We start from the raw sequence: 26,459 nt of genomic DNA, 5'->3' as shown, positions 1-26,459 counted from the left end.
GCAATCAGACCCAAAGGACCGGTGCATGGGGCTGAACTCAGATGCAAAGAAGGCAACGCCCAGGGAGGCCTTGGTTTATTTTCAGTCACGCTCATTTTGCAGTGATACTATCTCTTACAGACTGCAGGTAGCAGTGAGCATTAGAAGGAGGTCAACTTTGGAAGAATAATTCAGTATAATTAAACGCTTGAAGTGTTTTATGACCCCTTGGCATATACAAAAGGTAAGGCAAAGTCATAATGATTTTCTTCTCCAATCTGTATCTTTCATATACAATGTAGAGGTAAATTTTAACTCAAATTTCCAAACTGGTAACAGAGGAATGCATGAGACACAGGTACCTGCATTAAAAAACTGGAGGACAACAAAAATTCATCTAAGCTTTATATATATAAAATATATTTAACTGCTAATAATCAAAACATGAGAGGGCTCCACTGATTATATTTGTTAAAGGAAAACAAAAAAGATTTCAAATATTCAGGACTTTAAAAAATGTGCACTTAAACATAAGTACTTGATAAAATAATAAAAAAAGAACACATTCTTTAACAGCACTATAACTAATAAAAATGCAAACAATGCTCAACTATGAAGAATAAAAACAAGTCACTTGAAAAGATTAAGAGAGTAAGAACAACCCTCAAACCCCACGGACTATGGGAATTTGAGAGTGGCACTGCCCACCTCTCACTCCCACACCCTCATGTTACTTTCTTTCAAGGAGGGAGTGGCTCATTGGGGACCAGAGAAGCAAAGCCTCTGAGAGACCCCCTCGGTTCTCACGTGGCACGAACGTGGAAGCACAGAATGGAGGACCTGCCCCTTGTGTGTTGGAGGGCTGGGAGTATTCGAGGACCGCTGACCACCCAGCCAACTGCAGGCAAGGAGCCTAGAGCCTTGTCGGGGAGGTGGGTGTCTGGTGGCCACTGTGGGCCCAGTGATGCTGGACTATCAGGACTCTAGCTCTCAGGGCAAAGCAGGGAACTGGGACTCACTGCCCAGGGGACAAACATCTCCATGGCCCTTTCTACTTGTGTCTTGGGAGCCCTGACGGGGGCAGCCCCACACTTCTTAGAACTGAAAACACTGACAATGCCCCGAACAGGTCCTCTGAGGGAAAAATAATGGCAACCGTGTGCAGCTGCAAGGCCAGTCACTGCATGGGGACCTTGGGAGAACACAAAGTGGGGTCAAGGTGACCCACGCAGGGCAGTAACTTACCCAGTGAGTCACTGCCAGGGGGTGCTAAGGAGGCCACTCCACGGGGGAGCCGGACAGCTCATCAGCTTGACTCTGAGTAAGCATGGAAGGCCCAACAACCCTGTCACCTGAGCAAAAGCAGAGTTGGTGCTCCTCTCCCATGCTCACGTGTTCACAGGTTCTCCTGTTAGAGTCTGAGGACAAACTGCAGAGCTATCTGGAACCCTCTACAGTAGCTGACTCCCAGCCATCACTGCTTTCTTGGAGAGCACGTGGGGAATCAGGTCACTGTCACACAGTCTGCAGAGAAACACAAGGTGAGCAGCGGGAAGGACTGTAAACGGCGTCTAGTCTTTCACTGGTTCATATGAAAGCTTCCACCGCCCTGAGGCCTTGCCCTCCTCCGAGGGGAAGGCCTGGGTACCTGTCACTGCAGGGCGGACACTGCAGCTATCCTGTTAGAAGTCCGGCCTTCACAAAGGACAGGGAAAGGGGCCTCTCCGGGCCCTTTCTTCTTAAGGAGAGAAACAGCTCATATGATGCTTTCTGCCCAGCGAGATTCCACAAGCTGCCAGTTGAAAAGGGGAAATCTCTATTGTGTGCCGAAGCCCAGGAAGGCACCGGGCCGGTCAGAGCTGCTCCCACCTCAGCGGTGGTGCCTTGGACGTGGTGCACAACTGACCCTGGGCCCTGCAGCTCCTCTGCCCTCCCAATGAGGGAAGGGCTGTGCACAAGTCCCACGTATTCCTGACTTGCGGAGCATTCTGTGGGAAGCCCTGCTCCCCTAGAAGGGAATCCAGGTCAAATACCCGGCAACTGCTACTTTAAGGCCAATGGGAGGTCCTGACTGTGGATGGGAATGAGCTTGGGTTTTTCCCTTTACTTCTCAGTTGACAGGTTGACCGGTGTATTCCAGCGCCGAAACTAGAGAAACTACACCAGAAAACAGACCATCTGGGAGATGTCTGTTCCACAGTCAGGATCACATTTTCCAATTCAAGGAAGTAATATTCTTATGACTTCTGAAATCAGTGCAGCAAAGTCCGGCTTAATGGGACCTTGTTTTCTGGTCATGAAAGATTCTAAAGGGGGAAATACAATTGTCTGAGGAGGGACAGTGATGGCCAGAGTTGATCTGGCCTGAGGTTTGGAAATGTACTCTTCAACAAATGAAAAAAACTCTAAGTTTAGACCCTGTTTCTAAAGGTCACTGTAACTTTCTGAGAGGTCAGTGATGGGTTTTTTTCAGCCTGGAATCCACCAGTTCTAGTCCATTCTGTTGTATTTGGCTCTGCTGTATGGCTTCCTAAAGGAGGAATGAAATAGGCTGAGAGAGAGACTTCCAGAGAGAAAGCCTTCTTGATATCAATTTTCCTATGCCTGATGCTCCGAGGGAGGTCAGATTTGAAACCAACTCTTCCTTCTTCTAGTTATAATTAATGGAGTTGCCACACCTAATTCTTAGTTGAGGAGAAGAGAAGAGACAGAGAAGGGGAGAAGGGGATAGAGAAAAATGATTCGAATTGTGGTTTGGTCTTTTGACAGCATGATACTGGATACTTAACCCCCGTCTACCTCAGAGCGAAGGTGGGGTGGGATAGGGCCCTGAAAGCCCTGTCTGCATTTTGGGGAATATCCGTCTGTGTACTCTGTGGCCGTCTGTCCTTCTCTAGAAGGTTCCAATGGGTTGCACTGAGGCCACAGGCATGCTGGGAAAGAAGTGTTGGTTTCAGAGGGGTCTCCACTGGGGAAGCCTCAGCTAGGCCCAGGGGCTGCTGAGGGGGGTGGCCAGTCCCCAAGAAGGAGGCCAGGGGCACTGTGGTCAGATGTCCAGGGGGCTCACAATGGTGAAGCCAGAGTCCTTGCTGTTGTTGCTGCTGTCCTCATCAGGGCTGGAACTGGGGTTGCTGGAGGAAGCTGAGGCAGGGCCCATCAGAGGGTCGGAGAACACCAGAGGGGAGCGAACCAGGGGCTCACTTCTTCCAGAGGTGCTTCGGAGGGTACGAAGAGGCTGGGCCTGGCCTGAGAAGGACCCCTTGGCACTGCCTCCCTCATCTTCCTTGGAGACCAGGATGAAGTCATCTGCGCTCCCTCTGTCCATGCTCCCTGGTGTTTCTGAAGAGGCCTGTGAGGTACAGTCAGAAGTACAGGTGGGTGAGAGAAGATTCCAGTGAAACAAGAGAACTAAGCAGCAGCCCTGTGAGCTGGGAGAGCTTCCCAGAAGTTTAGGCCCTGTGCTCTTCTTTGGAAAGCTGCACAGTCTGGGCCTGCTTCCCTGAAGCCCCAAAACTTCCCAATGGCACGGGGCCAGTTCCTCTGAAGCTTGCTGCTGAGTTCCCGGGGCAATAAAGTAAGCCTCCAGCTGGTTAAGTTACGAGAGGCCGGCTCAGGGGGCAGGGAGCAGGCTGGAGTCCCCACCAGCCTCACGTGGCACCAAGCCATGCGCACCACCCATCTTTCTTGGGCTTGACTTGAGGACAAGGATGGCCTCTCTGACCCAGCGTGTGGTCACCATGCACAGAGATGATGTGCATGGATGTGGATCACACAGAACTGGCTCCCTAACGTAAGCCCAGACCGATTTTACTACCTGTTTAACAAAGAGCTTCTGGAAGGCCCAGTGTGTGTGTCTCTGGAAGGCACACCGGCTCGGCCCAGGTGTGCACTTAGGGGCCCCCTGGGACAATGCTGGTAAATGTGAAAACCAGGAAGTGCAACTATAAAGTGTATGGCAAAAAACATAAAGACAGAATGGCTTTATTCTACTGTTATTTTCCTTTCATTGCAAGGAATTATGAGTAGCATTTAACTAAAAAAAGCTGACATCCATGAACCCCGGGAAAGGTTTTGGGTTAAACCCAAAGAAGCTCCTGCCCTCCCTGGGGCAGATGTAAAGCTACAGTCTACCCCAAGATGTTCCAAAGCCAGCCTGACAGAAAACGTGCTGACGTAAGTGGATGTTGTATCCACGCCTGCTCAACCGCCCTCCCTGTCTGCTCTCCCACAGTGTGGGCGGGGGGAGGGAATGGGAACTGGCCCCCAGGTCTGAAGTCTGATGAGATGTAAAGACCCCCTTGGCCGGAAGTACCCCCTGGGTCCTCTAGCCCCCAGATTGGTATGGCCTGGGCCACCTGTGGACAAAGCCGGGACAGGCAGCTGGCAACACTTCCAGAGGAAATCTGGGCTTGTCTCTCTGAACTACATGTACTTGGTGACATGGCTGAGTGGCTAAATAATGGCTCAGGTGCCTTCATCCTCTGACCATTCATTCATCTTTAAGATCTTCAACTGGGAGAAGAGAAAGAATTATCCTGAAGATCACTAAAGTAACAGGCCTTGAAGTGCCTCATCTCAAGTTTTAAAGCTGCTTACATTCCAACAACACATTAATTCTTACAAAACTGAGGAGAGATACAGAACGTAGAACGTAGCACTCAGGCAGAAGAGGAGGCGATTACTGGCACCAGGACAGTTTAGGAGAGAAAGACCATCCCACCATAAGGTGCACCCAGTAGGGGCTGTGCCAGCCTCACAGAGCCTGGAACAGACATGTGCGTGTGGCCCCTGCATTTGCATGTGGGGTGCAGGTAAGGCTGGGCGGGATCTCAACTTCACACTTCTACCTCCAAAGTGTGGCCACGGTTCACATGACCGTTGTCCTGAACTGTTCACTGTGAAACCCTTGACTTCTCACTTCACACAGGGTCTGGGGCTAGAGTGCTGCTTGGTAGAGCTTATCTGAGAAAATGAAAATAGCACGTACAGCAGGTCCCATTTTCAGAGTGGCATCTCTACTACAGAAATACCGTGATAAGCTATTCACCTTTAGCTGAGAGTGAACACATTACAAGATACTGAAGAAGAGAAATACGTTCTAAAGCCTGTGCCTGGAAGTGAAGGAGGTTCCTACCATCACTAATTATCTGGCACATTTCTGGGAAACTAGGGAAGGTGAATTATAAATGGTGGGTCATCTTCCATTCCCCATTCCCAGATAAAATCAAGAGCCGACTCAGACAAAGCCCGGTACAGTTGGCAGGGCCTGGATAACCCCCTTCTTTTGGTACCCCTCCTCACCTTTCTATTGCAGATCACACAACGATGCCCAGATCAGAGACCTGCTGGCTTGGCCCATGTCCCAAAGCAAATGAAAACAGCTCCCTATTCTGGACTTCCACCTAGAACTTTTTCCTAGACACGAAGATGCCTTCCTTCTGGATTTCTATACAACCTTACCTGCTACCTGGTTCTGTTTATGTCATTTACGAAAACTTTGGTAATTCCTAGGTCAATTCTCTTTGCCAAACACAGGCAGTCACTATATAGTTAAAGAAGTTTTTCAACCTGTCAGTCCTGCCTAAAACTGGCCAAGCCCTCCACAATATATAACACCTCTCCCCCAACCCTGCTGTTTACCTGGCCTCATTTCTTACCTTTTGTTTAGGGTCATGGAAGGTGGAAGCGGGTGAGCCCAGTTATAGACCAGCTCAGCAGACATGTTCTAGAGAGGTGGAAGTGTTCTCTTTCTATGCTAATACAGTAGCACCCAGCCACATGTGGTTACCAGCACTTGAAAGGTGGCTAGTGTGACAGAGGAACTGTATTTTTAACTTAATTCTATTGAATCTTAATGAATTTAAATTTAATTTTAAATAGATATATGGCTATTGCCTACTATATTTAGACAATGCAGCTATAGACCATACAGGTAAAAATAGGGGCCCCAAGCACCACTGAGGCACATGAAAGGAGCTGGTTAATAATGAATCCCAGGGTCCTGCAAGGTCCTGCCTGCCACTGGCATAGATTTGAATCAAGTTTACCAAAAACCTCCCAGATGAGTATGTGGAGGACAGACTCTGGGAGGGAGGGACAGAATGTGGCTGTCTTTACAGAATACAATTGTGCCCCTGCCATTTTCGGAGCTAGAGAGATGATTTATGAATCAAATGGAAAGAACAATATTAGCCACATCCCCATCAACCAATGGGGAGTGGGGCATGCGCATGCCCACAAAGGAAAAGCCCTACTGAAGTTTCTGATAGGGAAGGACACTGGCACGGGGATCCTGAGCCACCTGCCCCAAGGGGGGAGGTCAGCCCAGTCCTCTGCACTATCTTTCACACATACTTTAGTGCTAAGCTAAGAAAGCGAAGGCATTCCTAAGTTAGGGAACTGTTGCACAACCTACTCCAGCAGTAGCACTGCCTAGTACCACTCTCCCCCCTAGTCTCAGGTCCTCTGTTTAACTGGAAGCTTGTGATCAGGGGCTACATCCCATAACCCCGAACAGACAGTGCCTGGGAAAGCAGGCCCTCAGTTCACGTTTGGGAGACAGGAGGGGAAAAGCCTTCAGAGCTCCCACTTGGCACACATGTTCCTGACCAGAGCTAGCCCCCAGCCCCATCCCTGTCCCCATAAGCAGTGAGAAAGTAAGTCAGCCAGTTCCAAGCCCTGAGTGCCACCAAAGCTTGGGACAGGCTCTTAAGGAAAGATGTTGGGTCAGGACTTCCTGCCGGGGTGGGGGTGGAGGTTCCTGCATGAGTCTAGTCCAGATTCCCTCAGCTTTCTGTGGGACTTGCTGCTTCATCTGGGACTTCACTTGCCTGTCCTCCTGAAGACGTGAAGAGAGCACTGCTTCCCTATTTTTCCCTTCCTCAGGTAAAACTTCTTTCAGGAAGGTGGAATTTGATAAACTGTTAATACCCTTGAGGAAGAAGCCCTGGCAGGAATGACAAAAAAAAAAAAGCCCTACAATTTGCCCCTCTCCCACTTTTCTCCTTTAACCCTACAGAGGAACAGAGGCACAGAAGGCAACGGTGGGGTATCTGGGCACAGAACGGATTGGCAGTGTTTTAAAAGCACAAGCAGAGGCAAGAGGCCTCTTGGATGCTGCTTGGGAGTGCGGCACTGCGACGTGTCCTAGCTCATGTCACTGGCGTCACACTGCTAGCGCACCGAGCAGGCGCACGGGGGTCTGCGGGGGCAACAGGTAGTTCTTAACAAATGTTGGAACTGGGAAAAACAAGGGCGAAGTATAATCAAGAAGCTTTAAATGTAGCAAATTCATGAGTGTTTTTGAAAGATCTTTTTCAGTATTACTTTTATACATTCAACTACAAAAAAATTCACACTCAATTTTAGAATTGTCCATTAAAAATGGTTTGGGGGCAGTGAGCCTAAGCTCCACAATATTTGAATAAAGAAATGATTATTAAAAAATCAAGTATCAGTTTAGGAAGGAGAATCTGGAGGAACCAATCAAATCAAACTTGCAACATTAACGCTGTATCCATGTGGCCAAAGATGCAGACTAATGGCTCCATGAAAACTTCCCTTTAAAACTGGACAAAATTAACCACAGAAAGTTCTCTCTCTCTCTCTCTCTCTCTCTCTTTTTTTTTTTTTGAAAGCTCTCTCTTCTTGAAGAGTACTCTTGGCGGGGATACTCTTAAAACTAAAAAAAAATTCCCATTCTAAAATATCTTTTTTTTTAAAAAACCATAATTTATAAGCATCTGGATGCTAGTCTGAGAAAGAGTCTTAGATGAGACTTTACTAATCTGCATTTTTCGTAAGCCAAAAATATATTATTAGGGATTTTTAGTCCTATCAGATAAAGCATCATGAAGAAGCACGGTGGAGCTGGAGGCTTGCTGGGTTGGGACAGGAGTTCTGAAAACACCATGCCTGGTGGGCCTGTGCTCCTCCTGGGCCTTCACTGTCTCACTGGTAAAAGAAACAGGACTAAGCCCACAAGGAAATTCCTGAATCCTTTTTCACTGGAAAAATCTGTGGGTCCATGTTAGATTAAATTACATACAATGTCAACATCTCCAGAGCAGGGGGCAGCAAACTATGGCCCATTAGCCAAATCTGGTCTGTGGGCTCTTCCCCTAGGTTGTCAAGCTGAGAATGGCTTATACATTTCTAAAGGTTGTAAAAACAAACACACCAAATACAAAAACAACTATGAGACACAGACCATATATGGCCCCCGAATCCTAAGATATTTACTATCTGATCCTTTATGGAGAAAGTTTGCTGACCTCATTCCCTTAGAGGATGGACATTAATGAGGAGCCCTTCTCTCCAGAGAAAAAGGTAGCCCAGAGAAGTCCACTGAGGACAGCACCAGGAAAGCAGGAATAGCACCTCCTGTGCTAATGGGGACTGGAGGCATTAGCGGGAGGCACCAAACCCAAAGCTGTGGCACAGGGGTGGGTTTCTAAGGCCACACAAAAGGGCTGGCAGGAGGTTCAGGCTAACGCTGCCGCATACAGGTCTGTGGGTTGTACACTGCGCAGCTCTCAGAGAGAGTGGTCTCCTGTGGGGCACTGGAGCATGCAATTTGCCTTGCTACAGAACCTCTGGTTCAGCCACCTGTGGTACCTTATAGTTGAACTTTGCACATGGTAACGTGAAATGACTTTGGGAAGGTTTTGTTAGAACTTTGAAGACCTTACGTGAATGTGTCCTCAACAAGTTACTGTGATGTTGTTCACCAGAGCTCTTATACCTGCTTGGTGGCCCCAGGCATTTGGTGGCTCTGGTCTTGGCCTTGGCCACTGGAGCAGTAGTGGTCATCTGAGATGGTGATCTGCTCATTCTCCTCAGCTTCCAGCTGACTCTGGTTGAAACGCAGGGAGCCTTTTAGAATGTCTTTGATCTAGTTTTCAAAAAGGAAGAAAATAAGTGACAGAGACGGATGAGTTTGTTTTGCAATACTAGCTAAACCTCTTAACATTTAAACTAGGCTTATCACTGACCATTTTTTTACTAGTATGGATATGAATATATTCCCTTAAGAAAGGAATAACAGAAAAAAAAATCCAGCTCTATCAAAGCCATGAACTTACTAACGACCTAGGAAAATTTCAAAGTCTTGATGGCCAGGTTCTCGCAGGTAAGCCCTGGGTGTCACATCCTGGGCAGTTCTCTTGTAGCAGGAAGTACCATTGCTTACCTACCCAGCCCCACCGAACAGCCCTTAGCTATCAAAGCAGCTGCACCCTCGCTGAGCTGTTAAGAACACAGGCAGACATGTGAGAGCAGCACGTTCTTTTCATTAACATGTATGTTCCAAACAGCCCTCCAAGGGTTGGGGAAATGTGGTCCTTGTGTGTCTGAGGCCTGTCAGGGGTGCGGGGGTCGGGGGGTGATTATTACTTGTGCTCCAGCATGGATTTAAGGATGAAGAACTGAACCTGCTGCGGGGCCACATAATACCAGCTCTGGGGGAGGAGCAAACAGAGTGGCTTTGGTAAGAGGAAGGAGCAAGGGTGGGGACAGAAAACTAGCTTGGGCTGCAAGCTTGTCAGACAGAATCGCTAGTAGGAGCAAGAAGTGTAAGGAGCTGGGGGAGTCAGATGGGCTCCGCCCAGGCTACGGTATGCTGTGCCACAGCGTGCCCTGCCTGACGGGCACGAGAATGGCCAGTGGCTCTCAAAGTCAGATCAAAGAGACATACCTGTTTTAATCCTGCCAAAGAAACCAGAATTTGATCTTCTTTTTCCAAATTTTCTTGTAATATCACATCTTGAATATTTACTGAAAATAGAAGAATGACATTTTATAACTAATGCTCTGAGTGTAACTTATCGGCCAGCCACACCACAACTTGCTTGGAAATTTTCCCTTCCAATTCCATGGCAAGTATTTCACCAAAGGTGGCCTGCTCAGCTGCGGATGGGGTGGATGTGGAGGACAGCAGAGCCCAGCACGTACAACCTTCCCACCAAGGTGACACAAACACATTCTTGCAATGACAGATGGGTCTTTACTTCCACTGGGAGACCCGGGCTCCTCCTGCTAACCTCTGCTGCGAATGGCCCAGAGCATGTAGCCAGCCCTTGGAGGAGGCGTTTCAGCTGTGCTTCCTACACCATCTCGTGGTTCAGTGATGTTAACTCACCTCCCTCTCTGAAGACCAGGCTTCAGAGTTAATAAGGATACCATCTTTAAAGAGTTAAACAGTAAAGCATGTTGTCAGTTCAACAAAATGGTAAGAATAATGGGACAAACTCACGGAACTACAGGTGCCATCAGACAACAATGCCTAAGGAGTCAACCTGACATCACCTGGGGTCTTCATAGGAGCAACTTCTCTGTGTCCTCAAGGAGGCTCACCCTTCCGGTGAGAAGTCCTCCTTCCAGGCCTGATCTGAGGGATCCAGCAAGTGAGCTGTGACCGCCAGGCTCACACGCAGTGGTCCTCCGCGCTCCCCCTCTGCACCTGAGGGAGGCACATAGCCCACTCAGGGGTGGGACCTAACAAGCTCGGATTCTCAGGGGAGCTCAGGGGGAGGAGGCAGAGCCCTCTCCCCACCCCAGGGCTGGGCAGGAGAATGCATTGGTGCGGGTTACTAAAACACACTTTAAAAAAGATCCCTCTATGCACACCAATTGAATGATTTCTACAATAAGTATTTGCTTACCTTCCATTAACACCTGCTTTCTGATTTTGTGGCCTTAAAGCACACCTACGGGTGCCTGGGTGGCTCAGTGGGTTAAGCGTCTGCCTTCAGCTCAGGTCCTGACCCCGGAGTCCTGGGATCAAGCCCTGCATCAGGCTCCCTGCTCAGGCAGAAGTCTGCTTCTTCCTCTGCCTGTTGCTCTCCCTGCCTGTGCTCTCTCTCACTCTTGCTCTATCTCTGGGAGAACAAACAAAAACTTCCTGCCCCATGCTTAGTCATTCACTCAGTAGAGCTGTCCCAGTCTCAACAGGGGACTCCACAGTTCCATGCCGGGCCCCCTTCAGCCACCAGAGTGATGTATCACTCCTGCTTGCTTACCCCCTGCCCTGCTGGTGACAGCTGCAGAGCTGGCCTACTGTTCTCTTGGCCTGCAGGCTCTGGGCCCGCGTCCGTGTAGACTGGCTCCTCCTCATCGTTCAACTCTGGTCCCTCCCATGTTGCCTCCTCAGAATGGCCTGCCTGCTCATCCAAACTAAGGGAGGCCAGGTCACCCTCTGGTCTCTGGTCTCTGTCTCGGCATCTCTGTTCCTATTTCACTGTTTCACTTGGTGCTTGTCACCAGCTGGCATTATCACACGCATCTGCTGGCTTGCATGTCTTCCATCTACCTCAACAGGATATAAGCTCCGAGACGTCTGGTTTAGGACTCTACTCTCAGCCCTTAAAATAAGACTTGCTGCATTTTAGATACACAGTTAAGTACTGACTGACTGAGCAAATGTGGCAAAACACTTTTGGAAGTTTCATTTCAAAATACTGCTATGCTAAATATTTCCAAAAGTATCTCCAGTGAAGGAAAAGGCAAAGACTGATACCATCAACATGAGCCTGGCTGGACAGTTTGTCAGAATCTTCAACGACAGTAGGTCTCTAACCACACTGACAAGTCTTCTCACACACCATGGAAGAAAAACAGTAGCTCTGATTTACTCAGAAAACGTGACTGTAGTTTCTGGCTAATAATAAAGGCCTGCTTCAAAACAAGAAAGCAAGATGAATGGGAATGGAATAACAGATGTAATTAGAGAGGGAATGTTTTTGGTTTCCTTAAAAGCCTGTAACAATTTGTTCTCTCTCAACAAAAAAACAACACAGAATCCACTCAACAAGACATAAAGGACAGCCAACTGGAGGGGACTGACAAGAACCAGTTACATAGGCCTTTCAGAGATTGAAAAGGTTGCTTTTGTTTTTGTGACAGCCGGGTTTTTAGGGCAGAGGTCTGAGGGTCTAAGGGCTGCCTGGGGCAGCATAGTAGTACACAGTAGCTGGCTAGTTCGTTGGGGCGCTGAGCTCTGCCCTCCTGAGATACAAGATGGGACAGATTTCCCAACTTCTGCTCTGTAAGCGGGGGCAGCAGGGGAAGAGCTCCTGGGCCCTGAAAGGATGCTCAGCTAATGGATGCAGGAACACCCCAATGTCTGGAAGAAGCATGGGGATCTTCTTGGGTCCAAGGAGCGAATGGAGAGGAGACCACTGGAGGCCATACACAGCAAATCAGGGGGCCGGGCCAAGTGGGGGCCCGCTGCCCTGACTCTATCTGTAGCTCCTGCCTGCCCCTTTGATAGTCTGCTGTGCGACATATCCCAAATTGCTTGGCTCCTGCCTCCAGTTTAATGTGGGGCCCACGGTCAACAGCAACAAGGACCGAAGGCCTTTAGGATCATAGGCTACAGGCTAACAGGGAAGTCAGTCAGGGGCTCCAGTGGCCACCAAAGCCAGTAACTACACAGGGTAGATCTCTCCTCTGAGGCCAACAAAGACCAAGAGGGCACTCAAAGGCCGTTCCTCAAATACCAAAGAGACATATGGGCTGTCCTAGCCCCCTGACATCATCCTGGCAGGGAGAAGAGACAAAGTGAAGAAACCCTAAACTGTGGGCATTTGTTCATATGGAATGGTTAACTTGTAAGAGACCAGGCTGCCTTAAATTGGCAAGTTTAAGCCTTGGACTGCTGTTGGTGGGAATGGAACTTCAGAGTGAGATTTCTATGTACCCGATTTAAATATATTATTCAGGGGGCGCCTTGGTGGCTCAGTGTGTTAAGCCTCTACTTTCAGCTCAGGTCGTGATCTCAGGGTCCTGGGATTGAGCCCCACATCAGGCTCTCTGCTCAGCAGGGAGCCTGCTTCCTCTCTCCACCCCACAACTGCCTGTCTCTGCCTACTTGTGCTATCTCTCTGTCAAATAAATAAATAAAATCTTTAAATATATGATTCAGTATCCCACTAGGCAAGTACCAGTGTCTCCCTGAGATCTTACAAAATCATTGGCCACTTTGCCTGAAAATCCCAGGAAGCAAGTCACCCCAGTGTCCTCTTTTGGATGCCACAAACCCCTACTTGAGTAGTGGTGGCGATGAAGGTGGAAGATATGACTGTATTGGCAAGCTGGAACAAGAGAAGCCACTGTCTTTCGTGACAGGCCTAAGTGGGAGTAATGCTCCATGATCTAAAGTCACACTCTATCAGAGCATGAACAGCCAACAAGCTTAGAAGCTCACTGCTATACTGTTCCTGGGTCAAGAGGTGGGGCCACCCCAGCTCCACCTTCCATTCCTTCCTCATCAACATGTCCCCGATCTCATTCAGGGCAGCATCACACGAACCTTCCTTCACAGCCAAGGCTGGTCATGTGACAAAGCTCCGGCCAATGAGGTGTAAGAAAAGTCCCCCTCACTGGGTCTGATTTAGTTTGTGCCTTTTGGACCTTTACACTTCCTACTTTTGCTACCTGAAATGCTGGCAGGTGCCCCACAAGTCATCTTGAAAGCATGTGGATGAGGATGCCAACTTGAGGACTGTGGGCAGGAAACCAGAGGGAGCCTGGGCCACTGGGCACATCACGGAGCTGCTACCCTTGCTTGGACTGCCCACCTTCTGGCTTCTTTTAGTTATTAAACGAACACAAAACTTCCTGATTTGTTTATTCTACTACTTTTTGGGTTTATGTTTGTGTCCAAATTTCCCTTTTTTAATAAGGATACCAGTCACTGGATTAACTAAGTATGACCTTGTCCCAACTTGATTATATTTGTAAAGACCCTATTCGCAAATAAGGTCACATTCATAAGTTCCAGGTGCACATGAAATGGCAAAGGTGGGGGGTGGGTGAGGAGAGAACACTATTTGACCCAGTATAGCAGCCAAACTGCTCACTGTTCACAGGATACAGACCATCAACTCCTCTAACGAAAGGGGACTGAGACAGACCCACCAATCCTCTCCTGCATGCAGAGTCCGATCTCAAGTTCCAGGCCACTTCCGGCCTGCTGTGCAATGTGGCTGGCCAAGAGTATATCCAGGGAGGGAGAAGTGCCCAGAGTCTCAGTATCCTCAGTGGTAGACCCTTACCCAGAATTCTTTAGCCTTATTTTTAAGACAAGATCAAAGATCACGTTTCAGAATCTGATGGAAACCAGGACCTTCTGTCCCCAAAACCCACATTATCTATATAATGTTCATTTACTCTTAAGGACAAATCTCTGTTATAATCAACTAAGCTGCCTAGTCTCATTTTAAGAAATCCAGAATAAAGAAATCAAATTAAAACAAAAGGGCACTTGTGGAGGCTATTAAATGTTATGAATATAAGAATTCTGATTTTACTAACAAAGCATTGGTCATATAAATTCTTCGCCTAATCAGTTCAACTATATATTCATTTAAGGCAGCATTTATGAACATTCTACTAATATATAAGTTCTTAGTAACAAATTTACTGCTTTAAGCTGCACCTTCATGTAAAAACAGAAACACATAGTGATATTTTTTCTTGCCTTTAAACATTAAACACAGAAATTGAAATGTTTAAATTTCCAGTGCAATGCACATTTTTTCTTATAGCAAAAGCAGAATAAATTACGAGATAAAGGCTCTTTTTGTTTCTGAGTAGAAAGAAGATTATGTTCTTTATAATCTTCTATTTAAGTTTTATATATTATAGATGCTACAGCACTGAAACTAAAGGGGGAAAATCTCACAGAACTACTTCTGTGGAAATTACACAAAAATCTCATCAACATAACAGTTCCATTGTGCCTCCACTGTTTCTAAAGAGGTGTCAATGCCACAGAAATAGATCTCTGCCTCTAAGAGTAATGGCAATGGCACACAGACTGGTTTTCACAATTTCTTGAAAATCTTTTTTCTCTAATGCTAGAATAAGTGTTTTATTTGAATGGCTGGTACAAAAGGTAATATAGGCCCATATTCATTAAGAAGGGAAGCAGACATGAGATCAAAGCAGAACTAGCATCTATCTGTAGTAGAGGTCAATTTAGCTTCCTATGCCTGAGAGTAATACCAGATCCTTCCTCCAAGATAAAGGCAAATAAAAGGTAAGTTAAAAGGTAAACAAACAATGAAGAATCAATAAATTAGCACAGTACCTCACCCACTACAGCAGCTCAGGACTCAGTATCTTTCATTCTGCCATGGCGACATTACCTTATTTGATATCCCAATGACCATTCTCAATGAGAACCATCATCCCATTACAGAAAAGGGAGCCAAGCTCAATAATCCCCAGTGTGTCATCTGAAGTCTCCTGACAAGTAGACTAGGACTAGATTCCAGCTCATCTGGACTCCTGAGCTCCCCAACACTTACTCACACAGCACTGATGGAGGGGCCAGAGAGAGACATGAAGAGGCACAGGAGGGGGTCTTATCACTGACTGACTGCCTACTGATGCCAGTGCCCTTTCTTTGGTGGTGGAACTGACCTAAGTGAAGTCAGTCAGTATGACAGGAAGTCACCTACATGCAAAACAGATGGCTCTATCATTTCTACCAGAACTTTCCAGAGCACTGGCACTAGCATCAAACAGCTTGAACTTTGATGACCTTGGGCAGAGATCTGTGTATCAATAAACAGGGGGCACTAAACTAAATAGGGGGCAATACCTATCTTACAGGGTTTCTGGAGAGATTCGATGGGATAATCAAAGTGGTCCACTTCTAGCACGCTGCTCACTATTTCTATTATTGGTTATTATGGTGCCCCCCCCCACCAACTGCCCTTTCTCATTACCTCAAATATCCAGATAAATGGATTCTGCTCTTTGAGGTTATCTCATCTCTGACATTTACCTTGACCTCAGACAGTCTCATAAAAGGGAATGTCCCAGACTTTAAAGAGGAAACATGCAGGCTGTTACAAAATGGAGGGGTCTCATGGAGGGTTGACCTAGGGTCACGTGTGATCAGAATGGTAGTAGCTGAAGAGGTGGCTATGAGTCAAGGAGTGGGGGCAGACCTGTAATTTGTCACTAGTAGCTTTGGCAGCACTGTTGACAAAGGAATTTGTGCTCACAGTGTGTATGCCATGGTTGGGAGATCTTGGGAGAAGACAGACTGAGTAGAGTCTGTGGGTGGCAAATTCATTCTTTAATAGATTGTGTGCATTTGTGTGTTTCTGCAAATGCCATTCCCCTTCCAGAAGACCCTCCTAGCCTCCTTCCAACACCACTCCCTTTGCTTCCAAGTTGACCTTAAAACTGTGTTCAAGCATTGGCTTCCTATTAACAGTCTTCCCTCTGAAAGCATCTGGTTGTTTGACTCTCTTCCTCCTCCATCTTTTGCTCTTGGAACTGTATTCACACATGAGGTTCAAAAATTAAAGTCTCCTGACTCTTTCTCAAATAAATAAATAAATAAATAAATAAATATCTTTAAAAAGGGGGAGGCAACTGGGTGGCTCAGTCAGTTAAGTATTCAACTCTTGGTTTTTGGCTCAAGGTCATGATCTCATGGGTCAGGGGATCGAGCCTCACCTCTGGCTGGGGCTAGGCTGAGCATGGAGACTGCTTAAGACTCTCTCCCTCCTCCTCCCTGCACTCTCTTTCTCTCAGATAAATAAAATCTTAAAAAAAAAAAGATTCAGGTCTCCTGAAACTTCACAGTTCTATGTGGCAAATTGTGGACTCAACATCTTTTGGTTTCAAATGTGGTACTCTGTTCACTACATCCCTATTACTCCAGAACCCCACTGGTCCCTGCCAATGTTTCTGAGGTCACTCTGGGAGGACTTTGGTTTCATGTGACACTATGTGTCACTTCAGGTATTTCTAATGAGGTATATTCTCCTTGATGACCTTGTGCTCATATGCTCTCTCTCCCTACTTTGAAGTTTGACACTTTCCATATGCTCTGAGCTCAATTTTAGAATGCCAATCTTCCACTTCACTCTACCCTCAATCTACTTCTCCTAGAACCTCTTCTTATACCCGAGAGCAGGTACTCAGTAAATACTGGCTGAATGCAAACAAAGCAGGGCTTTCCCACCAGCAACAGGGCGGATTATTACATCCTGAGTAATTGATGCAAGTGAGATATTTCTCAGGTGAAGAAGTAAGAGATATTAACATGCTCAACCAGATCTCTGACTGAGAAGTGATAGCGGTAGATAAAGGGAAATAACTTTTACTGATGATTTCTCAAGAGCCACGTATTGAGTTGGGCACTTTATGCTCAGTATTTTCTTAAAAAGCAAAAGCAGATCACACAGAAAATATAACCAACGGTCCTATTTTGCCTCCAGCTGCCAGAATGATTGAAGGCCCTAAGCTCAGCACTGGGGAAGGGAAGGAGCATTTAGTTAAGAAAATCCAAGGGCAGGACTAAGCAAACACGTGTTTTACACTTAAGATTAGTTTTTGTTAATAATGTATTATAAGTTAATTAAAAAAAGATTAGTTTTTGTTGTCAATTAATAATTCTCTTAAGTAAAACTGAGTGTGCTTAGCAGAATTAGACATCTTTACTTATCTCTGGCATTTAGCACCTTACTCTCTTAGGATTTACCACCCTGCCAGCCAGGGAGTGTCATAGAAGCATGACTCCTCACAGAAAAATCTATTATATTCATGATATAGCTGAGGGTCAACCAGAAAGAAAGGCTTTACGTATATTTTTAAATGCAAACAGTCTCCAAGCTCCAGTAATGCTAGATGCCTTTGCCAGAAGACGTACTTCTAAAAACAGAAGGAGAAACACAGGTAGGGCCTTACTAAAAGGAAATACCCGGCGTTCTGCCATTAGACTGACTCATTTGGAAGCAATGAGAATAGGAGGGCAGTTGGAGTTAGACTGACCTAAAATCACATCAGTCAGTCAAATAAGATCCTGTGAACTGGTTTAAGATGGATATAATTTTTTTGTGAATTTTAGGCAATAAAGGCTTTGCTGATAGGATGGTCTAGTGAAAGGTAAGTGCTGCTACTCAGCTGGTATTTAAACATGGCCCAAGGCAGTGAACATTAGCCTTCTTATTTGGGTTTCACCTTCCCCTATGCACAAGCTCTATGCTTAGCATGGGATGCTTATGGGTGGCCACGAAATCCTTGAGCTTTCAAGCAAGCCTGTTTCCACAAGAGGGGTTGAACAAGTCTTTTGTCTACTGGGTCATTTGCTGGAGAGGGCCTGGACTGGAGGGCATGGAAAGGCAGCCTGATATGGAAGGCTGAGAACACACTATGCAGCCTGACCATTTGAGAAAGAGGAAGGACTTGGAAATTATGTTTTAAAAAAGAGAGGGAGAGCTATTCAGTATGAGTTCCTCCTGTGGAAGAGCATGTGGGAACATGGGACACAGCCAGAAAGGGGGCATAAATGATGGAAGATGGACAGTCTCTACCGAGGCCATGGGATCAGAGCTGTGGTATCTTCACCCAGGAAAGGATAAGACAGTGTCTAGTTTGCTGAGTTTTTCTAAATAGGCATAAGGTTGGTAGAAGGGAGATTCTGACCAGTTGTTTCAAGTCTTCTTGGTGGGGGGTAGGAAAAGCCTTCTACTACTAGAATAGAACAAGTTCAAAGCAGCTGAAAGCAGAACTGAATTTCAGATGATTGAAGGCTCCACCAGAATAGCAGGGGAGGTTGTGTGCTGTCTGCCCACAGAACTCAGCTGCACGTGTGCCTGAAGTGTGGAGTTAGGAATACATTAATAGGATTATGAATATATTCATTTAGTTCTACCCACATAATTTTAAGTTCTTTTGCTCTCTACTACTTGAAGACTGTCATGGGCCAGTAACATCAGGTCACCTGGGGGGTTGTGAGAAATGCAGAACTTTAGGCCTCAGAGCACACTTACTGAATCAGAAATTGGCATTTTAACAAATTCTCAGGTGAAGGTATCTTTTCCTTTTACAGAGGATTATGCTACCCACAATTAAATGCAGTATTTAAAATTCTCAATATAATTATGAAAACTTTTTATCACAGTGTGACTGACAGAGAGGAAGCTGTCTGGTGATCACATTTCCCTTCCCTGTTTTTCAAATGCCGTAAGTTAATTGCCTTATTGAATGTTTCCAAAGATGTCCATTGAAAGTTGTTTTTATAAACATGAGAAAAATCAGATTTATAAAGTTCTTACGGAAGCAAATAAACTGATTTCCAAAACTGGCCTCTTCTTCCAGCTAATGCTTACATAAATATTATGACAAGTGCAAAGCCAGCAATGCCATGCGCAACTAAATGACAGAGGATCTGGTTCCACTACTGACTCAAGGGGGGCCTCAGCAGAGGCATCAGTGAAAGAGAAGCCAGGGACTGGAACTGGGTCTGGATGTGTGGTGTGTCACGAGCTAGGTGTGTGTCTCTCATCCTTCCAGGACCTTGGTCTCCTTGTCTGTGGAATGAAGAACTGCTGCCCTCGCTTCTACAGCTACCAGATATTCAGCATTCTACAGTCCTGGGAGATACAGCATTCTGGGAAACCTAAACTGCCCTTGATTCCCTGCACTGTTGCCCTGCCTCCTGTTGCCAGGAACCACCCACGAAAGGACAAGCTGCTGGAAACCACTGTCTGTCTATATGGCCAACAAAGGACTGGAAATACCTCTTCTGGGAGTAGGCAGGTGCGGGCTTTAGGGAGGGTGGGGCGAGCAGCTCGTGCTCCCTGTAAACAGCTGGCAGCTCAGCCCAGCTGCTCACAGATCAGAGAAGCGTGGGCTCCTCACCCACGTGCAATTATGTGTAAAATACGGCAAATCTAAAAATAGCCTGCACTCAGCCGCAGAGGTTAATACTGTCAATGGCTTTTAACTCAACTGTCAGGATGACAGGAAGGGGAGTAACTATAGCAACAGAAAAACGAACACGTTAAACAAGTCTTCTGAAGTTGACAGGAAAGTTAGGTTTAACAAAACATGTATTTTCAATTCCTGTCTCTCAGTCTTTGAATTCAAGCAATTCAATTATGTGGAAGTAATAAAATTAGAATTTTGGTCTAGTTTTGATAAAACAAATATTCCTTTAGTTTTGGGTTCCAGGACCATAAGGAAAGAACTGCTAACCTGTCAATGTTATTATCTCTATAATTAAAGGACCATCTGAACAAATGCCTTGGTATAATTTTTAACTGAGAGGTTTTTCTCTGTATTTGTTCTGGCAGCTATAAAAGGAGTCTTGAACTGTACTTGACATTTTAAGGCATTACTGCATGTCTGATGAAAATGTAGGGTGAAATGGAATTGTCTTGAAATGAAACGAACTTACTGAAAACAACTAACATTGGGAGAAGACACAGAGAAATACCTGCTGGAACAAGTTTCTGAGGCAGTTCTCACAGCCACTGTGGTAGCCTGTGGCCCAGGGCAGGATGGAGGCCCAGCAGCGCTCATGTCAAGGAGGCCACATCATTCTGTTCTGCTATAGCTATTCTTGCTCAAAGAGTTCACATGCCTCATCTTAGGACCAACACACCCTAAATTCTAGCATCTTTCCAAATCATTTGATAAAGGAATATTTAGTTAGGTGCTGGGGAATTTGGTATTGGTCAGGAGTTAGGGGAGAGAATTTGTGTTGAAAACCCAACTCTGGGCCATGCCCTGTGCTGGGCTTTAAAAACACATTCATCTTGGCAGCAAACTGGCAAGGTAGATAACTGGGTCTCCACTGTATATATATATATATATATATATATATATATATATGAAGACATGATCGTAAGCAGGCCGGGCTAAGAAGTGACTGAGTCTGTTCTCACCCTGTGTCCGTCTGCTGCCACACAAGGCTGCTTTTCCTAACACCACTCCGGATACACCTCCAGCTGACTCTTGCCTGGAGTGTAAAGATGGCCCTCCAGGCCCTTCGGCTATTTACAGACTCTCAGTGGCTGTGCTGCATTTCCCAGGCATTAAAAATTGGGCCTCCTGGAGAGTCCCCTTGTGATCTTCCTTTTATCCAGATCATCACTGTTAGTGATTATTTTCGCATCAAATATATCCTTTTGTGCTACCTGTCTTTTCCCTTAATAATATAGCATGAACATCTCCTTAGTTAATAAAAAGCTGTATTAATATTTATTATTAAGATTACATTACACTATGTTATCATCAGTCACTTACTAATATGTTTTTCAGTTGTTCGAATGTTATACTGCTTTGATAATCAGTAAAAATAGAAAATATCATATGGAAAAAAATACTAGGGTACTGAAGTCATTTTTAAAGGCAATACAGTAAGCCAAAAAGTAAATCAAGAGCTTCACCTTAATTAATCTTTTTTTGTCTTTCTCTAATTTTTGCTTGGAATCAAAATTGCCTACAACACAGGAATACCCTTTAATAAACCAATGTCGTAATAGGCAGGTGAAATGAAATCCATCTGTGGGCCCAGGGCCCAGAATTCTTTATAGCATCTTTTGACCCTACTTTAAAAAGGCAGTCCAGCTATTTATATGGAGAAAAGAAGTTGACAGCTATATGAAGGGATTCTGGCTGAAAGTGAAACATACACACAAAAAACAAATTTAGTTTTGCGGTTAGTTGAAAATTCACATCTGGTATGGGCTTTTCTTTAATTAAAGTGTTTCTTCCTCCCATGCAATGAGAAAATACTCTTACAGTGCTGACTGAAAGACCAAATTCAGAGCGAAAGCTCTTTGAACATTCTGAGGCTTAAGTAAAGCTGCTTTAAAAGCTGCTATGTGGACCAAACAACTTAGAAATTTCCTAACAGGATTTTCTAGAGTTCCAGGAAATCTTTCTTTCAGTCACTTCTTTGTTCTCCTACTTTGGTCAAAACCCAAGTCAAGCAATACAAGGCTACCCACACAGCCAGAGAAGCAAACATACACATATACACCCACCCACACACTTGCTTTAAAATTAAAATTATAATGATCGAAAATGAGTTATATAATATATATTATTTATATATAAACTATCTCTCTTCATTACTTCTTTTTGATACATTTTAAAGTGAGATGCTATGAGGGGTGCCTGGGTGGCTCAGTCGTTTATGTGTCTGCCTTTGGCTCAGGTCGTGATCCCAGGGTCCTGGGATGGACCCTGCATCGCACTCCCTGCTCAGATTGCTCTCCCTCTCCCCCCTGCTCATGCTGTCTCTCTGGCTATCTCTCAAATAAATCTCTCAAATATATAAAATCTTAAAAAGAAATAAAGTGGGATGCTATGAGATTCTTGAAAACTTAGTTTTATCTGAATTTTAAAAAAATGATCATATTGAAGCGTATAAATGAACCGCTGTGCCAGGGGCGGATCAGATGTGACAAGGGTAACAGTTCTTGCTGTGATAAGAGATACTACCTTTTTGCTCACCTTTGGGCATTTCTCCAGTTACTTCCCCTCTTAAACTCTTTCTTTGAAGGAGTGGTCAAGAGAGGAGAAATAGCTAAGGCTAGAACGGGGCCCAGCCAGCTGCTTAGTAACTAGACACTGGTAGACAACTAGCCACTGAGGTCCATCACCTCCCCAACCATAAGAGAACATGAATTCCTTGCTAGAGGCCAGTACAGGTCAGGTCACACTTAAATGACAGCTGTTTTGACTGTGTGTAATGGATTCATGACCTAATAGACTGAGATATCAGTGGAGTCCAAGGAAGAGAGTCCACCTTCTGCAAAGGCCCCACAGATGGGCTACTCCTAGGACCCCTGCAGGGGGAAGGGGGCCTCAGTGGATTCTTCGATTTCCCCTCATAAGTGGGATGCATCTTGATTTCTTATACTACTTGGTATTGCCATTTGTCCACACTCACAGAGCACCATATTGGCCCTTGCCATTACAGTATATGTTTTATTTTTCCTAATCTGTTCATAAACCACAGATGCTAGACACTGAAAAATGGAAAAAGAAAGGATGCCCATAAGAGGGCTAAAAAACACTAATAGTCTGCATTCTAAAGTTCTGCAAGCAGAATAGTCACTAAAGCAAAACATACATGATCCAGCAGAGACCATTTCTAATATAAAATACAGAACTTTCACAATTGTAGAGAATAATGCCTGAAGACTTTCTAATGTGACATATGTATGACTCACATGTAAATGAAACTTCAAACTAGGACATTTCTTAGAATATAAGCAGTCAAAAATAAGAAAAGGTCATGTGGTCCTGACATGCATTTCAGGTTGGTGGTTAAAAACATGTATTAAAAATATATATATAAAGCACTGCCAAAATCCTGATCACATTGGTAATTACAGACAGGCTGGCACAACAGTAGAACTATTTGATCTCAAAAGCTCAACAGTTCTCCTTTTTTTTTTAAGATTTATTTATTTGAGAGAAAGTGTGCGTACGAGCTTAGGAGGAAGAGGGGCAAAGAGAGAGGGAGAGAGTCTTAAGCAGCCTCCACGCTGACTGGGGAGCCCAACGTGGGGCTTGATCTCAAGACCCTGAGATCATGATCTCAGCTGAAACCAAGAGCTGGACATTTAACCAACTGTACCACTCAGGCGCCCCTTGAAAGCTCAACATTTCATTTTGGTTTGAGGTAGACAGTTATTTACAAAAGGTAGTGTAGCAGCTGAGAATTGAAATCTGTGGTTAAACTGCTTGATTTTGAATCTCTACTCTATTTACTAGCGACATAATCTTGAGAAATTTTACTAATCTTTCTGTGCTTCAGTTTCCTCATTTGTACAATGTGGATAGTAACAGGACCTCTACCATAAGTGCTGCTGTGAGGATTAATGAGATGATACACATGAAAAGTTTAACACAGGGCCAACTGGATACTGTTGTTATGACTATCATTACTCCCAGGGCCAAAGTAGCTCACTCACCAAGATGAGTGTCCATCACCTTTGCACAGTATTTGCACATGGCATCCAGGTCATTCAACTGCCCTTGAAGGAAGGAAATTTGGGCTTCTAATTCTTCTTCCTAAAATGAAATGGGTAAAGATATGGAAATTTTATTTTATTTATTTTTAAAGATTTATTTATTTTAGAGAGAGAGAGACAGAAAAAGAGAGAGTGTGCACACTTGGTTTGGAGGGAGGGGCAGAGGGAGAGAATCTTCAGGCAGACTCTCACTGACCACGGGGTGTGATGTGGGGCTCAATCCCAAGACCCATGAGATCATGATCTGAGCTGAAACAAGAGTCAGACTCTTAACTGACTGAGCCACCCAGGTACCCCAGCATGGAAATTTTAAAAAATTCAAATAAAGTCCCCCAAAATCTCCAAGTGATTTGGACAATTTTAAAGACACACAGTGTTTTTTCAGTCATAGACAAACAAAAGAAAATAGCAAATAAACAAGAGCAAACTCACCACTGCTTTCCCTAGCAAAATAAAAGAAAGGATAAAATGGAATTTTTTAAAAAATCTGGACATTTTCTAATTGAATGCAAGCTTTCTGCCACATGTAAATGCTTACCCATAAAACCCTGTTCCAAAAAGAGTCCATACAGTATCTTCAATAACTGGGCCAGATAAATTGGGAGAATAAATGCGATTTCAGTGGCTCCTACTCCCTACACAGCTGGGTACAAGATAATCTCTTAAGAGTAAGATTTCCCAAAGCACTTGGAAAAGCTTTGCCCCTACAGCCTTACATTTCCTCTTTTGGTATGTATGACACTAGAGAATTTTACTTATGTGATTGTTTCTAGGAAAAAATACTCTGGGTTGAATAATTCTCTAAATTACAATCTAACTGTAACAACAACAACAAAGAATGTCTTTGTTTTTTTTTTTTTTTAATTTTTTTTTTATCTTTTCAGCGTAACAGTATGCATTGTTTTTGCACCACACTGAGTGCTCCATGCAATCCCTGCCCTCTCTAATACCCACCACCTGGTTCCTCCACCTCCCACCCCCTGCCCCTTCAAATCCCTCAGATTGTTTTTCAGAGTCCACAGTCTCTCATGGTTCAACCTCCCCTTCCAATTTCCCTCAACTCCCTTCTCTCCATCTCTCCTTGTCCTCCATGCTATTTGTTATGCTCCACAAATAAGTGAAACCATATGATAACTGAATCTCTCTGCTTGACTTATTTCACTCAGCATAATCTCTTACAGTTCCATCCGTGTTGATACAAATGTTGCATATTCATCCTTTCTGATGGAGGCATAATACTCCATAGTGTATATGGACCACATCTTCCTTATCCATTCGTCCACTGAAGGGTATCTTGGTTCCTTCCATAGTTTGGCGACCGTGGCCATTGCTGCTATAAACATTGGGGTACAGATGGCCCTTCTTTTCACTACATCTGTATCTTTGGGGTAAATATGCAGTAGTGCAATTGCAGGTCATAGGGAAGCTCTATTTTTAATTTCTTGAGGAATCTCCACAATGTTTTCCAAAGTGGCTGCACAAACTTGCATTCCCACCAACAGTGTAAGAGGGTTCCCCTTTCTCCACATCCTCTCCAACACATGGTGTGTCCTGTCTTGCTAATTTTGGCCATTCTAACTGGTGTATCTCAATGTGGTTTTAATTTGAATCTCCTTGATGGCTAGTGATGATGAACATGTTTTCATGTGTCTGATAGCCGTTTGTATGTCTTCATTGTAAAGTGTCTGTTCATATCTTCTGCCTATTTTTTTATATGGTTGTCTGTTTTGTGTGTGTTGAGTTTGAGAAGTTCTTTATAGATCCTGGATATCAACCTTTTGTCTGTACTGTTATTTGCAAGTATCTTCTCCCATTCCGTGGGCTGCCTCTTTGTTTTGTTTTGACCATTTCCTTTGCTGTGCAGAAGCTTTTGATCTTGATGGAAGTCCCAAAAGTTCATCTTCGCTTTTGTTTCCTTTGCCTTTGGAGACATATCTTGAAAGAAGTTGCTGTGGCTGATATCGAAGAGGTTATTGCCTATGTTCTCCTCTAGGATTCTGATGGATTCCTGTCTCATGTTGAGGTCTTTTATCCATCTTGAGTTTATCTTTGTGTACGGTGTAAGAGAATGGTTGAGTTTCATTCTTCTACATATAGCTGTCCAGTTTCCCCAGCACCATTTATTGAAGAGACTGTCTTTTTTCCACTGTATATTTTTTCCTGTGGGATTCATCCCTGGGCTACAAGGATGGTTCAACATTTGCAAATCAATCAATGTGACAGAACAAATTAATAAGAGAAGAGAGAAGAACCACATGGTCCTCTCAATTGATTCAGAAAAAGCATTTGACAAAATCCAGCATCCATTCCTGATTAAAACGCTTCAAAGTATAGGGATAGAGGGAACATTCTTGAACTTCATCAAATCTATCTATGAAAGACCCACAGAAAATATCATCCTCAATGGGAAAAAGCTTGCAGCCTTCCCATTGAGATCAGGAACAAGACAAGGATGCCCACTCTCACCACTCTTGTTCAACATAGTATTAGAAGTCCTAGCAATAGCAATCAGACAACAAAGAGAAATAAAAAGTATCCAAATTGGCAATGAAGAAGTCAAACTCTTTCTCTTCGCAGATGACATGATTCTTTATATGGAAAACCCAAAAGACTCCACCCCCACACTACTAGAACTCATAGAGCAATTCAGCAATGTGGCAGGATACAAAGTCAATGTAC

At 44.7% G+C, this 26,459-nt stretch overlaps 1 protein-coding gene across 1 annotated transcript in view; it reads right to left on the bottom strand.

Moving 5' to 3' along the window:
• Positions 1–377: 377 nt before the first annotated feature.
• Positions 378–26,459, bottom strand: part of TBC1D5 (TBC1 domain family member 5) — a 547,758-nt gene continuing 521,676 nt past the window's right edge. The window contains exons 21-24 of the mRNA XM_059390875.1: positions 23,721–23,820; positions 9,674–9,753; positions 8,723–8,872; positions 378–3,328 (exon numbers count right to left, since the gene is read on the bottom strand). Of these exons, the coding sequence (XP_059246858.1) occupies positions 3,026–3,328; positions 8,723–8,872; positions 9,674–9,753; positions 23,721–23,820 (633 nt within the window). The 3' untranslated portion in view covers positions 378–3,025. The remainder of the gene's footprint in view (positions 3,329–8,722; positions 8,873–9,673; positions 9,754–23,720; positions 23,821–26,459) is intronic.

Source organism: Mustela nigripes, chromosome 2 (genome assembly GCF_022355385.1).
Source record: "Mustela nigripes isolate SB6536 chromosome 2, MUSNIG.SB6536, whole genome shotgun sequence".
NCBI classification, from domain to species: Eukaryota; Metazoa; Chordata; class Mammalia; order Carnivora; family Mustelidae; genus Mustela; species Mustela nigripes.
This window is presented reverse-complemented; position numbering and strand designations above follow the sequence as displayed.